Consider the following 16950-nt stretch of genomic DNA (forward strand, 5'->3'; position numbering starts at 1 on the left):
ACTGAACTCGGGTACTCAGCAAGAACGGGGCACACTCTTAACCACTTCCCCGAGCCATCTCTTCAGACCCCCTCTCAGCAGCCTAAGACGCCCCACTTACCTCTCCCCAGAGAAAATGTCTTGGACTAGGAGTCGTCTGTTGTAAAAATATTCCTTAAGCATGCTCTGAGTTAACTGGCTTGTATTTGTTAGTTTTTATTCTAGGAAAAGAGTTCAAGATCTTTCTAAACCGAAAAAGCAATGGGGAACTCCAGACAGGTAAGGCAATATGACATGGCTGTGTTTGCAATGACTGTGTTGGCTCCATCGACCACATAAGCATCTCAGGTGCAGCCGCTATCTCTTCTTAACTGGGTTCACTTTGCCAATATTGTTAACCCAAGGGGACTCAAGACATGAAGAGCTAACCGTGGTCAGTGGTCTCCGAATTTGTCTGCAAATGAGGAGCATGTAGGGGGCTTTGATACGGATTGAAGACTACTGGATCCCATACCCAGAAATCAGATTGCATTAGTTTGGGGTAGAGTTTTGGGGGTGTTCAGAAGCTCCCAGGATGCTTCTAATAAACAGAGTTTTGAGAAACACTGCCCCAGGTGTGACTCTGCACTCCCTTGAAACTCCTGTGTCCATCCTGCAAGTCCACCTTGGCAGCCTCTGGGCATACTCTTCATTTAGACTCGGAGCCTTCACCTAGGATGTTCTCTGGGTCTCCAGCAGCCCAGACCACGGTCTTTCACACTTGACTAAAGGACTTCCTTTTTTCTTCTCTGGCTCCCGAGTGAAGCCCTGCATGTTACTTAGAGAAGTCTTAGATGTACAGAAAAATTGAGTCTAGTTACTCCTCTCCTCCAATCTTCCCTGCTAGTCACTAAGTGTTAATGTAGTTACATTGTTAATGGTGTGGTTAACTGTTACAATTGAGAAGTCAGCATTCATACAGTCCTAGAGTTTACTTTTTAGTGTCCTATGGTTCTTTGGGGTTTGACAAACAATGGATGCAGAATAGCTCACTGCCCTAAACCCACTCTGTCCTTTGTTGATTTCCTCCCTTCCCCCTCTCTGAACCCAGGGCAGCCTTCCATTTGCTTTCTGCTTCTACAGTTTTGCCTTCTCTGGCATGCCATATAGCTGGAATCTTGAGGTACAACTCCACGGGGGCCTGTTTGACTTGGCAAAAGACACTCTCGGCTTCTCCATGTATGTCGATGTTTTGAAATCTCATTTCCTTTTAACATATCCCCATGAACCCAGTAACACTCCTTTGTATGGAAACCTCGGGTTATCATTGGGCCTATATGAAGGGTTGGTGCTAATATTTAGCAATTATGAACAAAGCTGTTATAAGGTTTATGTACAGGTTTTGGTGTTTTTTAACTTCAGCTGGGTAAGTATCTGGGATTCGAGCATAGTTATTGAATCAGATGTTAAGTGTATATTTAACATTGAAAGGGAACGTGTGTCTGGATTGTTTTCTGTCCTCATTGTCCACGGACTCAAGTCCCTATCGTCTCTCCTATTTCTGTCAGCTTTTAGTATTCCCAGCGTTTTAGCTTTTAGCCATTCTAAGAAGCATGTAACCTTAGCTCGCTGTAGTAAGTGCAGTTCCTGTATGACAAGGTGTTGAACATGTTTTACAGCTGCCTTCACATAGTTCCTTTGATGCGACATCTGTTTAGAACTCTTGACAAGTTTTTGGTAGTGGGTTTTTTGTTGTTGGTTTTGGTTTTAGTGGTGGGGGGCTTGTTTGTTTGTTTTGAGATAGGGTTTCTTTATGTAGCCTTGGCTGTCCTAGAACTAACTCGATAGACCAGGCTGGCCTCAAATTCACAGAGATTGTTGACAGGTTTTTATTGGAGTTCTTGTCTTCTTACTTAATCTCAAGTGCTCTTTGTACTTTCTGGGAACTAGTTCTTTATCAGGTAAATACTGTCTTTCAGTTTCTTCTTCAGCCTGGAACAGCAGGCATCCCTGTTGCACAGGGCTAGTGGGACTAAGTGTTATAGATGTCTTTAAACCACTCATAATGGGGCCTGGCACACACAGTAAATGTTCCACAAAGGGTTGCAATTAACGTTATTCTGTTACCCTTTCATTTTATGACCACCTGATGCAGAGTTTCACCCAAAAAGGGAGCACTGTGTGGATGTTATGTGCCCAACCTGACTACAAATTATACTGCTAATTTCAAAATGGCAAAACTGATCTATCTTATCTGTAATAGGTTCATTTTAACCTATTAATTTTATTTAATTTAACCATCAAATTTATAGTAATTATATCCTCTCCCTTCCCTGTGCATGTGTGTGTGTGTGTGTGTGTGTGTGTGTGTGTGCCAGAGGACACTTTGGGGACTCAGTCTGTTCCTTGCACTGTGGGATCCGGGGTTCCAACTGAGGTTACCAGAGTTGTATAGCAAGGGCCTCTTTACCAGCTGAGCCATCTCACTGACCCAAGGTTACCATTTGCTCTTAAACACAGTAGACAAAGCTATCTTAATCCATTTTTGTTTTAGTGTGCATTGCTTATTTCTTTCTGGTGTGAGGAAACTATAAAATTCTATGAGAGATGAGGATGGAGGGATGGCTCAGCAGGTGAGGATGCTTACTGCCAAATCTGACAACCTGAGTTTGATGCCCAGGTCCAACGTGGCAGAAGAAGAGAAACAACACTTTTACATTCATGCCATTGGCATGTGTGTTAGCACTAAAAAAAATTATGTTACATTTTATATATTATATATTGTATACTGTGTACTGTATATATTATATATTATATATTATATCTATTATATAATTTATATATTATATATATATAACCAATTATAAAAGAGAGAGAAGGTTCTCGAAGGCAAATCTATACAGGTGTTAGGAGCCATCTTTGAGTTGCTTGTCAGCAGGATTTTATTTAAAACCATATTCTACTTTTCTGCTTCGTTAACAGGAGGCTGTTTTGGGGAAATCAAGATCCCATTCGCCCTGTTTCTGAGGCTGCTTTGAAAGCTACGCTATCCAAGAGAATTGAGGACCTTGCTCAGCCCAGGCTGGTCTCCCGACATTATGTCCCTAACAGGTTGGTGCTGGCAAACCATCAGGGTGCTTCATCAGGACTCCGCAAGGAAAACAAACTTAGAGCCCGACTCTCTCGCCAGCTGTAAACTGTTGAACCCAGAATCCAAACTTACTGTGCTATAGGGTGGTTTCTTGTCTCACACTGTAAGAAGTAGCGAATTAATCTTTTCTATTAAATACTATAAAAACTTTTATTTAGGACAAGGAATTAAGATCTTTTTGCCTCTCTCACCTTATAAGACTTGGAAATATTTTAATCCTACTACCTGGTAAAACTCCAATTTACTCAGAGTGATTCCTTCCCCTTCCTCCATTGTCTGTGCATCTGTACTCTCCTGACTAGACAACTGAATGAGACTGTGAGGTCGGACCCCAGCCAATGGGGAAAAGACACAGACATCACATTAGAATAAAAATCAAATGCACTTCCTGCCTCGGTGTGTTTGTGCTTCTTGGGCACTTCCTGTCTGGCAGTTCCTTCCTGGGCACACCCCTTTGAGCAAGAGTAAAGATGCCTTGTTGGACACTTCAGTTGGAATGGTGGTCTCCCTCCTCCTCTTCCTTCTTGGTTTTTCGAGACAGGGTTTCTCTGGGTAACCCTGGCTTTCCTGAAACTCACTCTGTAGACCAGGCTGGCCTTGAACTCAGAAATCTGCCTGCCTCTGCCTCCCAAGTGCTGGGATTAAAGGTGTGTGCCACCCGTGCCCAGCTCCCCAACCTATTTCTAACAGGTAAGTTTATCTGGAACAAGATGAGTTTTAACAATAGCCTTGAAGATTTGTATTCTATTTCCTAATGCCTTGGCCATTAATGCTTTTTAATGTGTGTGTATGTTATGCTCACATGGGGTGGGAGTTGCCTGTGTGTCTGTTCAGAGGCCAGAGCAGGATCTATGCTGTCCTGTCTATCACTCCCTACTTTATTTCTTTGAAAATGGGCCTTTCATTGCACCTGGGACTAGATTTGTTGCCAGCAAGTCCCAGGGACCTGTCTGTCTCTGCCTCATAGAGTTCTGGGGCAACAGGTGGGGTGAATAACTGTTTCCACCTACTTACGGGGGTGCAGGACCCAAACTCAGGTCCTCAGGCTTGCACAACATGTGCATCTTACCTTCTGTTTAAAGGGTTTTCTCTTGAGGGACTGGAAACATGGCTCTATGCTTAAGAGCACTTACTGCTCCAGCGGGAAGACCTGGTTTCAATTCCCAGAACCTACATAGTAGCTCACAACCATTCTAAACTCTAGTTCCAGGGCATCCTAAAATCCCTCTTGATCTCCGTGGGCACCAGGCATGTACTTGATACGCATACATGGGTGCAGGAAAAACACTTATACACAGAAAACAAACAGAAAAAACTAAAGTTATTATTATGATTTATTATTACTATTATTATTTTGTTTTTTCCTGGTCCTGGGTGTTAAACCCAGGGCCCTGCACATTTTAAACAAGGGTTCTATCACTAAACCTCACATCTGGCCCCAGCATCTCCTTTACTTAAGAAAACACCTTCTTAAGTTATCTTTCAGGAATTCTTACAGAGGCTCTTAATTCTTCAAGCCAGGGACTTCATTTTTTTTTTTTTTTAGAAAAATACTTTTAGCTTTTTTGAGATTAATAATTAATATAATTATATCATTCCCTTCCTCTTTCCTCCCTCCAAACATTTCCCTATGCCCCTCCTTGCTCTGTTTCAAATTTTTGACCTCTCAAGGACAACAATAGAGGTGCTAACGTGGATGGAAATGGGGTGAGGTGAGGGGACATGAGGTCTCAAACCTACACCAAGAACTACAACTAAGGAACTGGAGAAATAGTCCTCCCCAGGCAAACATATATACAAACTGTTTTATGGGAGACATTTTAGAAGCTGAAAGGGTCTGTGAAAGCTGCCCCGGTTCCCTCAGAGGACTGGCCGTGCCCTTCCTCTCGCTGGTCTCAGGGGGGTCTTGGATCTTTTCTGTCCTTGTTTCCATCCTGTCTGCTGCTCCCTAACAGCTTCTGTGGTTTCCCCACTGGGTATCCTTCCCTAAACACATCATCTTCTAAGGGTTTTGTTTCCTGTGATTCAAGGCCTCCAAATTTTTATCTCTCTCTACCTACCTCGGGCTCACTGGGTTCCCGGTTGGAGGTTGCCACACAAAACCCTCCAGCACCGCAGGACTCCTTCCCAATCTAATGTTGGCTGGAGTAGACTTTTGTTTCAGAAATGATGTTTACATAGGCTGCACACATTGATGTGCTTGGTGGTTGTTGTTGTTTTTAAAGTTTTGAAACAGTTTTCCAAAATCCTTAAAGGAAATTATCTCATTTGTTTGAACCAAGAGAATGTCAGTTATACACGGTTAATGTCATTGTCAGTTATACATGATTAATGTCATCATCTTTCCCAGCAGGTGGCATTTCCCCATCATGTTTGTTTGATGTATTATCACAAACTATAAACAACTCAGCAAACATCTTGTGAAATTGTACGTAAGACACAATGACTGTTGGGAGGGCTTGCCACTTTTTAGAGATGCTTTCAAGGTAAAATTGCAACAAATCCATTTCTCTTCTGTGGACCCAAAAGAGACTCTGGAAGAGATCTGGAATGGGCTGACAGGGAGGAAAAGGAAATCTTAATCTTTTCGGTCTCTAGACCTTCTTAAAACTTTCCTAAAATTTCTTCAAGAAAGAAATAAGATTAGTTGATGCCAGGCAGTGGTGGCACACACCTTTAATCCCAGCACTCAGGAGGCAGAGGCAGGCGGATTTCTGAGTTCGAGGCCAGCCTGGTCTACAAAGTGAGTTCCAGGACAGCCAGGGCTACACAAAGAAACCCTGTCTCGAAAAACAAAACAAAACAAAAAAAGATTAGTTGGTATGGTGGTACACTCTTTTAATCCCAGGACTCAGGAAGCTGAGATAAGAGGATGCAGAGTTTGAGGCCAGCCTGGGCTACATAACAAGACTTTATTTTAAAAAAATAATAAATTGTGCATACATTCATATATATATATATATTTCATCATTTATTTAGACAAATTGTTAGGGTTATGGTTTTGCCTTCTTAACTGTTTTTTGTTGTTGCTGTTGCTGTTATCATTGTTTTGAGATAGGGTCTCTCTATATAGCCCTGGCTGTTGTAGAATTTGCTCTGTCTACCAAGTTGACCTCAAACTCAGAAATCTACACCCCTTTCCCCCAGTGAAAGGACTAAAGGTATGTGTCATCACACTCAGCTAGAATCTCTGTCTGCCACATCCACTCCAGTGGAGTCTACGTGACAAGTCCAAAAGCTTGGCTGTATTCCAGAAGCAAAAAGTTTCACAGAAATTTGTCTCCTGGAGAGTCTTTGGTCCCATAACACGGATGTGGTCCAGATATGTCCTTTCGATAGTCAGTGAAGTATTTAGAGTGCTTTCTTTCAGTATTGTTTTATTATAAATGCCTCCAAGGAATGATTTGACAAATAGCTAAGTTAGATTGACCTCCACCAGTGTTCTAATATCCTAGGCAATTGTTGAGCCGACCTTGAGCTTTGAATTTCGTAAAAATGCTACTCATTCAGATGAAAAGCCTCCAATGTTGACAGAGAGATAGTGAAAGAAATCAGGCATTGCAGTTTACTGGATAAGAATTAGAAATCTCATGGCTAGCTCAATAAAGTAAACTTAGAATTCTCACTACAGTCATGTATGGCAGATACATTACATATTAGAAGAAAGTTGGTGGATTCCTGTTAAATGGAGGTTCCCTACAGAAACATAAAATAACAACTAACTCACTCCCATATACAGGAGTTTACAATGGCCTAGGAAGAAGGTGAATTATACAAAAGACTAGAATTGGAACTATGGCCAGGGCATAAAGCCCTTGCTCCTGGGTTCTAAGAATAAGCTGGCCTTAGGTAGGACTGATTTTTATCCCAGCTGTAAATACTGCCTGATTCCTGCTAAATTTTATGTATGCATTTCTCTGTTTCTTGTAGAGTCATTTTGCATCAGATAATCTCAATGTACCTTGAATGACCTTAATGTATGACCTAACTTCCTTGTTTTCTTCTGTAATATAAGTCTGATGTTTGCTTTGAGAAATTACATTCAGATCCAGCACTCTCTGTGTTCATGTCTGTCATTTTTGCCGACTCCTTGCCTACCCGAGTACCGGGACCCTGATTCTCCCGAGGGTTGAGAGACCAACTGAGTCCAGTCTGCAGCATTTGTCTGATTTTAGATATTTAAGGCTAAGTTCCCACAGACATGAGGCATTTAATCTACTCCCTTCAGCACATTCATGCACCATCAAATTATCTAGTATAAGCGAGGTGTGGTGGCAGGTAGCTTTAATCCAGGCACTGGGGGCAGAAACAGGCAGGTCTCTGAGTTTGAACCTCTATGAAGACTGGTCTGCTTAGTGAGTCCCAGGCCATTCTAGGCTATATAGTGAGACCCTGTCTCAAAAAGCAAAAACAGAAGAAAATCTTCTAAAGAATTTGAATTGAAATGTATACATGTCTGTTGCAGGGAACGTTTAAAAACTGGTACCATCCCTCGCTATCAGCTACTCTCTGTCCCAGTGGTCTCACTGCCTTGGCTAACCTCAGTCAACGGTCCTCTCAGCTCTGGTTTGCCTGCCTCAAAGCTGCCTGTACTTTCTCAGCCAACTACCCCCTGTGGCTAGTTGTCACAAATCCTTAACCCAGTAAATCAAAACTCTAGAAGCTTATAATTAATCAGTCAGATTTATATATCAATAAATTCTCAATTCATAAGATACCTACACCATCATTTCAGAGCCAATTGATAATGATACAAGCTACCCATCTAGATTAGACAAGTTATCCCAATTATTCTATCCGTATATGACTTTCATATCTACCTGTGACTGTTTAAAGCCACACAGAATCTGGATCGTCTTTCTTCTCTTCCATCTTCCTTCCTTCTCTCCTTCTTCCTGTCCCTGTCTCTGTCTCTGAAACTCTTAGCCCTGCCTCCCTTTTCCCTGTCCAATCACAGACTTCTTGTTGCATTAATATTTAAATTAATTGGGAGAAAAATTCTGCTACACATGTCTACAAAAACCTTAAAGGACTGCTTCCTTCCTCCAAATTCACTCAATTCACTTAAATGTCCCATGTTCCTCCCCCACTCCCTCTCAAATGTATGGCATAATATATGTGTGTGTGTGTGTGTGTGTGTGTGTGTATGGAACAGTAAATAGATGTAACTACAGTCTGATGAGTCCATTAAAAGTTGTTCATATGTGTTTTGTGCTTTGGACTGACCTCTTAGGGTTGGATAATTTCTCTAACTTGTGGGCTTGTCTATAAAGAAGATTGATCTTCCCTCTCCCCTGTAAGCTCTTCATTTAGGGCCTGGGCCTTGTGAGATTTCCCACTGACATGTCAGCCAGCGATGTCATTGTGAAGCTCTTGTTAAGGTTACCATAGTTTTGAGATGTCATGTGTAGAAGTCTCCCTGTCATATATAGAAGGCACAGCCTCACGACAGACGGCCTGGTCGACTGGCTTATGCAGTCTTTCCTCCCACTCTTCCATAATGTCCCTTGAGCCTCAAGCACAGGGATTTCATTGTAGGTCTGTTAGTCAGGTTTGGCATCTTGACCACTTCCCTGATCATCTCTATTAGCTGCAAAAAGAAGTTTCCTTGCTGGAGGGAGAGAGTTGCACTAATCTTCCAGTGTCAGGATAAAGAGAATGCATTTCATTTTTGCTTTTTAAGTCACCCTTGTCCAAAGGGTTCTTTGAGTTCTCATATAATGGCCTCTGGTTTGTCTGTATGAAAGATCCTTGTGTCCTCTCTATTGAGCATATAGGATTGTATGAATTCTGCCCGCTCTAAGTCTTCATCTGATGAGGCTCCATCGCCTACTCTCCTCAGTTTTCCCATAGTTCTGCTATCCTCAGTGGGGACTTTTTCCTATGTGTTCCTCCTCTCAAGCTAAGCCACACAAGAGCAGGCTGCAGTGTGGGTGTAGTTGTCAGCAACGTTTTGGTCAAATCAAGTTCTTCCGTCCCTTTTCGCTTAGGAATCCTTGATCCTGTTGTAACAGAGAAGGAAGTTCCGCTCTTGCTCAAAGGAGCCACCCCGTCTCTAACTCCAGATGGACTGTTTGGTCCGCTAAGCTGCCAAACATCTTCCATATTTTTCCATCTACTGCTTAGTTCCTGCTCTCAACCCAGAAAACCATGAAAGTCACAGTTTAACTAAGAACAGGGTGAGAAGAAAACCGCTAGGGGGAAAAATGTCCGTGGGAGCTCACAGTCTTCTAAAAGACAGTGAGATGCGTGGCTTCCAGTGCTTGCTTCATCTTGGCAAACTCTCCCCTGGTGGTGGACCCTGCCTCCTCTCCCACCTGCCCATTATGAGGGCCACCAAAGTCTGACTTTGTAGAAAGAAGACAGATAATGAGCTCAGCATAGTCTGTTGTTTCAGTTAACATATGGTACACCCAACGACGTCTTCGTGTTCTGTCACAGAAAGCTTGGAAGCACGGTCAGTGTAGCTTTGGGGTCCACTGTAAAATTGATGTTTTCTCTCCCTCCTTTTCCTCCCTCCCTCTCCTCCCTATCTCTTTCCTTTTCTTCCTTCTTCTTCTTCTTCTTCTTCTTCTTCTTCTTCTTCTTCTTCTTCTTCTTCTTCTTCTTCTTCTTCTTCTTCTTCTTCTTCTTCTTCTTCTTCTTCTTTTACAATGGAGTGTTTGTGTGCATGTGTCTTGCCCAGCCTGGTTTCAAATGGAATCTTTCTGCCTCAGCCTCCTGAGCACAGGATTATGGGTATTCACCACCACTCCTAGAAGTATTTGACTTTAAAAAGAGCTAACCATCTCCTTTCATCAATATACCTTTTTATCCATTTGGAAGATTTGCAGGAAAACTACCTATTTTAGAGTAGAATAATAGAAACTGAAAACTTGACAGCTGTAACGATTTCTAAAGCAACTTACTTCTTCCCCGTGAAGAGAATTACCCAGTAGTGCACATGTAAGCTTCCTGCTGCTCTCCTCAGCCTGGGATCAATGCTGAAGAAGCCTGTAATAATTTGAATTCATATGTCTCTGTTTTCTTTCTTTCTCTTCTGCTATTTGCAGAATTCAATATTACTACAGCTGCGGAAGAGAGTCTGTTATCTGGGAGATCTCTCCTCCTGCGCTGGTTACCCGGCCTTCCAAACGGATCCAGAAGCTGGCCAAACCCAACAGATTCAAAGCACAAAGTCTGATAAAGAGGTGGAGTATCTTAAGCTCTGCAGAAATCCGGAGTTTGCTTAAGGGTCACAGCTTTAGTCTGAGTGGGTCTGAGCCTGAGCGGACATGGCTGTTCATATCCAAAGACATTGGGTAAAACCATTGAATATCTGCAGCAGGTGTGGGTGGTCGGGGGTGGAGGGGATGGACAGCAGCACTCAGATCTGACTGGGTATACTGGAGCAAAAAAGTTTACAGTAAAGCTTCTCGCTATTAGATAATAAAGGGAGTCTCTCAGCCTGGTAGGACAGCTCCTGCTTGTAATCTACAGCACCTAGAAACATCCAGTACACAATGTAAAAGCTACAAAACCACTCTCCCCTGCAAGTAGACATGTTCACGGATGCATCACAGAACACTAGCAAATCAAACTCAAACATACACTGAGCCGTTCATATCCTTGTCAAAAACCCAGTTGACTAGACGTGCAAACTTTTACTTCTGCCAAACCTTCCTCCAGGTCCTAAATGTCTGTATGCAATAACACCATCATGATTGTCAGTGCCTTTTAGTAGACTTTGAAATCATGAACTGCCTTTGAATTTTGTTCTTTGTATTCATGATCATTTTCGATTATTCTGGGTCTTTGTATGACTATATGAATTCAGGTTGATGAAAATACCCTCAGGTTAATGCTGATGGTTGAGCTGTGTGGATATTTTGGAAACCACTTAGTTGTATACTTTGAAAGGGTGTGTTTTATGTATGTTAATTATCTTAATTATAATAACAAGAGCTGTAGCTCGGTATCCTTAGAAAGGCATCACTTATTTGAGGAAAGCTTTTTGCCATGGTAAGTTTGTAGATTTGCTGATTGCTTGGTATATTTTTGATCAGAGAAAGAAATATATGGTGCGCAGCCTGTGATAACTGGCTAAGTGTCTGAGAGTTAAGACAAGGACTATCACATACTACACTACAGAGGAGAATGGTCCACAGAGCATCCTGAGTGGGGACTGAGGGGACTAATTATTTCAGGGAACTAATATAAGGTGTTGGTAGGAAGTGAGTTTTTTTGGCAGGCCGTAGGTCAGGACCCATCCAAAATGGGACATTATAATCCTAGGATTTTTTTTTTCCCCTAATGAAATCAAACTTTTGAAGAATTAAATCAGAATGAGGCATAGAAGTGGTGTCTTGGACTTTTGTACATACAAGAATATTTGCATACATTGTGACACATAAAATGCATCCCATACTGTGGATAAGTGAGAAACAGCAATCTGGTCCCCTCCGCCCCCATCCCCGCCCACCCCCGCCCCGAAAAAAAAAGGTCTCGCTTGCGTGTGGGAAAAGAGCATGCGCACACCTGTAGGCTGGTTGTAGCAAGGAGCTCTTACGGTTCTTCCAGCCAAAGGTCACATTTTGTCTCCATTTGCGTATCGCCCCCTCAGAGAAACCGTACCAGGCACCGTTCGCTACTCTGATCCTTCTCCCCGGATTCTGCGACTGTCCATAGCCAAAGGCACCAATCCCAGCTACATTCCTCCAAAGACCGTAAGTGGTGGCTGACCTTAGCGTGCAACGCTCTGTGCGGGTTACTACTTCTCCGGTGACCAAATACACGACAAGAGGCTAATTTGGGGAGGGTTTACTCGGGCTCATGATTTGAGGCATACAGCCCATCAAGGTGGGGAGGCATGGCAATTGGTGGCTCCACTGTATTGTAGGTGGAACTCCTCACTACCGTCTCCCTATCCTCCCACCTCCACCCCCAACTTACTACAGAGAGAACAGAAAACAAGCCACTCCGTGGGTGCCAGGAATTGAACCCAGGTTCTGAGCTCCGTTCTCTGAGCGAGTTCATTTCTCCAGCTGCAAATGAAGTTATTTGCTTTTTAAGATTTATTTATTTATGTTATTTATATGAGTACACTGTAGCTGTCTTCAGACACACCAGCAGAGGGCATCGGATCCCATTACAGATGGTCACGAGCCACCATGTGATTGCTGGGAATTGAACTCAGGGCCTCTGGAAGAGCAGTCGGTACTATTAACCACTGAGCCATCTCTCCAGCCCCAAGTTATTATTTTTTTTTAATGTCCTGAGAATAATCACAAAATCTTTTATTTAACGCCACAATCTTCACTCAGTTCCTCAATTATACATATAACAGACCCAATTCTCTCAAATATTCACACTTAAGTATGCATTCAGTTTTATATTAATAGTTTAAAACTTACTACAAATAATAAAGTTGTCATCTTATTCCTTTATTAAACATACAGACCAGAAGAGAATGGAGCCATCAAGAGATAATTGTCGTTCACATTTTCACTTCCGTTTTGGCTGTTGCAGGACTTCTGCATTCCACGGAAAGCTTAGAACCCATTGTCTTCCTACTCTTTGTCCTGTTTTACTTTGTGTAATTGACTAATGATTGATTGCTTTAATTCCCTTTTGACTGAAAGGCTTAATTAAAGGCAGCAGTAGACATAGCCCTTCAGTTCACCTACAGCCCCGTAGCAAACAAAGCTCTACTCAAACGAGGCACTTTAAATGCTCAATTAGGTCTTCATGGTGTTGAGACATGCACCATCCTCGGTTTGAATCCCAGCTTTGCCGCCTCCTAGTTATATAAACATACACTCTTGAGCCTCCAATGTCTTGGCACTTCCGTCAGCAAAACAGGGACGGAAACAGTACGCCAAACAGTACGTCCAATTAGACGACAGCTGCGCAGGCAAATGTCCTTCACCGTGGCGATCTGTGAAGCAGAAAGCCCCTTTCCTCAAAGGGTTAAAAAATTAGGACACAGTCTTCTCGCTTGGGTGCACACATACAATAAATACAGCCACACCTTCTCTTGGCCAACCTCGTGTTTTATTTTTAAAAATTTCACCACAACTATTTACCGATGTGCGGGTGCACGCATGCGCACATGCAACCATGCCGTGGCGCAGTTTCAGAGGTGAGAAGACAGCCCTATGGAGACAGTCTCTCCTTCTGTCTTTATGTGGGTCCTGGGGATTGAACACAGGTCATCAGCTTTGTATGACAGGCACTTTACCTCCTGACTCATCCCACCAAGGATCAGCAATACCACGGATTTCTGAGTTAATATGTCACCTCACTGGCTGGTTCGCTGGCTGTTTCTCCCATGCCTGCCATGTAAAAATTAAGTCTGTGTATAGCTGCCGTGGAACCCATACAGTCCAGTTTGAGTGAGATGGAATTTGATCCTTTCCAGAATTACTGAAGGATTCTCATCCTTTCTGTTGAGCTATTGGAGCTCAGTCAAGAGCTCAGACCATATTTTATAATGCTGAACTGGACACGCACTTACGTACCGTTTTTCTCTTTCTTTCCTAGTTGGAAACCAAGATTTCCTTCTCTACCCTGAGTGCTGTTGCAACCCCAAGGATTGTAGACCTTGCCCACCCAAGGATTAAAATAGAGGGCCTATGCTATGAAAGAGAAAGGAGTGAATTGCCCATCCGCCCCGTAAGCCACCCCCACCTTCCCTTGTTGGCTTGCTCTCTGATTGCTCCTAAGATGCTGTTTTGCCTCCACAAGGCCTAGGCCAAAATCATCAGAAAAGATAATGTTGAACGTGTTCTATGATGGGAAGGGAGGACTACCAATGTGATAAGGAGGAAGGCAGAGGAGTGGAGGGCAAAGAATGTGGGCTTTGAAGTTAGTGAGCTGGGTGTGAGTCTTTGCTCTTGACAGGGAGGACTGGCTGGTTGCCATGCAACAGCCTTCTCATTTTTACCAATAAAGAAACAATATGGAAGACGTGCCTTTCAAAGTCAGACAAGAGGCGAATAGTCAGGCAACATGTATTCATTTGGCACCTATTAGGTCATAGGCAAACAATCTCCTCTGAGCAGTTCATAGTGTAATGGAAAAAGCAGATGATAGACAAATAAATTTGTGCTGTAGATACATATCATGAGGAAGATTGAGTGATCCAGGTACGGTGAAAAAAAAAAAATGTATTATCTCTGTGCTCAGGATCCTGAGGCAGGAGGACCTCAGGTTTGAGGCAAAGCTCAGTTGTATAGCACACGGGCTTGTAAGATGGTCTCTGACAGACAAACAGAAAGGAAGATTGAATAAGTACCACAGAGATGGCCCATTAGAACGCATGATCTGTTTCTGCAGACCAGGAATCCCTCCCTCCGTGAGGGTCTGAGGTCTGAATCTAGAAACAAGGCATATGTGTCTCAGCCAAGAATGAGGAAAGATGTCTCACACAGAACTAGCAAATGAAGAGGTCCTGAGGCAGAAAGAGCTAGAACAGAGGCCCCGTGTGGCTGCCAAGGGTCACAGTGTCCTGATGGAGAGGGGGAAAAGATGAGGTCAGAGACGTGGGGTTCAGATTTCATGGGGGTTCTGCAGATACGGGAAGGAACCTGCTCCAATGTCAGCAAAACGAGGGTTCCTCGGAGGGGGCTAGCACCTGAGCGTGGTGTGCTCCAACCTAGCTTTAGAAAGTACTTGCCTGGTGGGGGGCTGTGCCGATGGAGTGGGGATGGGGGAGGCAAGTTGCTGCCGGTTCTCCTGCAGCCATCTGAGCAAGGCTGGACTGCTCGGCCTAAGAGCAGAGGCGAAGGGGTTAGCAGGGAGCACTACTGCAGTGTTGCAGGAGAGAAATGAGAGGAAGACAGGGCACGCAGGGAATTCTGGGAAGGCATTTGTGTCTTTTTTGTTTTTTGTTTTTTTGTTTTCTTCTCCAGGTAGCCCCTGCCGCCCTACTTGCTAATCCTAGTAAAAGAACGATATTTCTAGCAAAATCCAAGCGTGTTCATGAAGACTATCTCCCTATCCGAGATGCTCGGTGGCCTGTATCTTACGCTGCGACTCATTCTCAGGTGTCTGAGAGAGTCCAGGAGTTAGCTAATCCACACACAAGGTATTGCAATATAAGATTAAAGTGGGACAGGAAGGGCTAGGGGTCTGGAGAAAGGGGGAAAGTTGATTTAAAGTACAAAACAAAACCATAATTTTTTTTTTTTTGAAAAGAGCAAATCCTTTGGAACATGACAGCCTGCAGACCCTAGATCTTGCTTATAGCGTCTTTGACCCTGCGTTTTCTTACCTGTTTAATGGAGGCCTTGAAATCCCAATGGGACAATAATATGCTCATTACTTAGCATGGGGGCGAGGGTGTGCTTGGGAAATGTCAGTTCCTTTTCTGTTCTCCTCACATAGGGTCGGTTTCTTTTTCTCCTATTCCAGGAGCCCAGCGAACCTTGTATACTACGACCCGAACGTCTTTAAAGTCAAGCCTTCTGCTTTAAAAGCACACTGTTCCGACAGGGTCAAGGAGCTGGCGGAACCCATTGTGCGTTAACTACGGCAAGCCACCCCAGGTAGACACAAGTTAGGTATCTAGACCGTGCGACAGATAACTTTGTTCCCAGCCTTGGTATTTACATCTTACCGATCACCTCCCAGACATGAGACTTCCAGAAAACACCGCTGTGAGCGTCAGATGGCACCGTGTGTGATCTTGTCTACCAAGTTTGGGGACCTTACCCAGCAATAAAAGAGAAAGCAGTGCCTGCCTCATTATCCCTCCTCAGACTGGGATCTCGGTGGCCCCCTTGCGGCACCTCGCTGCACTGCACTGCTCCCATTCTCTCTCATGCTTTGCTCTCAGCTACCTCCTGAATTCTGTCTCCAGCCCTTCTCTACAAAGTCCTGACCATCGAGGTCCTTCTTAGAGCGGCCTTGTCCGTCTCCCTTCGCCACCTACAAAAATGAGATGTGAAGAGCTTCTTTGGATAGGATGAGAGCATTTCATAGTCCTTGTTAGGGAACAGCTTACTTTAACTTATCAGTCTCTACTGCCTCGCTCCATGCTCATAGCCACTCACCACGAAGGAGAGAAAAGAGATATCTACATGGCAACTGGTGATGTGGCATGCATCTACAATCCCAGCTACTCGGGGAGGCAGGGGAGAGAGGATCGCCTGAGCCCAAGAGTTCAAGAGCAGAGGACAGCAAACAGTCACATGCTGTCACAAAAAGATAAATAAGTTTAAAAAGAAAAGACTAGTGATGCGGCACGTGTCTGTGTTCCCAGAATTTGGGAGACAGAAGTAAAGGACCTACTCCATAAAAAGACTGTGTCTTGGAGGGTGTGTGTGTGTGTGTGTGTGTGCGTGCATGTGAGTGCGTGTATGTGTGTATATGTGCGTGTGCTTGTGTGTGTATATGTGCATGTGTGTGTATATGTATGTATGTGTGCTTGTGTGTGTATATGTGCATGTGTGTATGTGTGTGCTGTGTGTATATGTTCGTGTGTGTGTATGTGTGTTTGTGGGTGCATGTGTATATGTACATGTGTGTTTCTGTGTGTACATGTATGTGTGTGCATTGTTTTAATAGCAAGCATAAAAATCTATCAAATTGTATCTGCTTAGAGTTTTTAAATTTAGTTTTCTCCATGTATCACTATTTAAAATTTTTAATTTTTATGGGACCTGCCTAAATTTGCATAAAGATGAATTTACTCAGAATCGTATTTTACAGTGAAGGAGCTCCTGTATATGGAAGGGTGTTGAGAGGCAGTATTAGAACAATAATTTTTCACTTTGTGTTTGCTGTTAGAGGGACCTGGGTTTGTACACCTCCTGGGCCATTTACTGGGCATTTGAGCTTAAACCAATTTCTCCATTCCC

The 16950-nt window shown here is 43.4% G+C and overlaps 1 protein-coding gene across 4 annotated transcripts in view; it reads left to right on the forward strand.

The window, feature by feature from the left end:
* Spmap2l (sperm microtubule associated protein 2 like) overlaps window positions 1–16739 on the forward strand; it is a 42211-nt gene extending 25472 nt beyond the window's left edge. For 2 of the 4 annotated variants that reach the window (XM_021163713.2, XM_085836201.1), the window contains exons 3-9: window positions 193–258; window positions 2941–3069; window positions 10162–10299; window positions 11712–11814; window positions 13631–13762; window positions 15001–15176; window positions 15503–16739. In XM_021163713.2, the coding sequence (XP_021019372.1) occupies window positions 193–258; window positions 2941–3069; window positions 10162–10299; window positions 11712–11814; window positions 13631–13762; window positions 15001–15176; window positions 15503–15617 (859 nt within the window). In that variant the 3' untranslated portion in view covers window positions 15618–16739. Of the gene's footprint in view, window positions 1–192; window positions 259–2940; window positions 3489–10161; window positions 10300–11711; window positions 11815–13630; window positions 13763–15000; window positions 15177–15502 lie in introns of those variants that run through there. The other 2 variants (XM_085836200.1, XM_085836202.1) reach the window with 2 other exon arrangements.
* Window positions 16740–16950: the final 211 nt, after the last annotated feature.

Source organism: Mus caroli, unplaced genomic scaffold (assembly GCF_978045245.1).
Source record: "Mus caroli unplaced genomic scaffold, Mus_caroli_1 scaffold_4, whole genome shotgun sequence".
In the NCBI taxonomy this organism is placed as follows: Eukaryota; Metazoa; Chordata; class Mammalia; order Rodentia; family Muridae; genus Mus; species Mus caroli.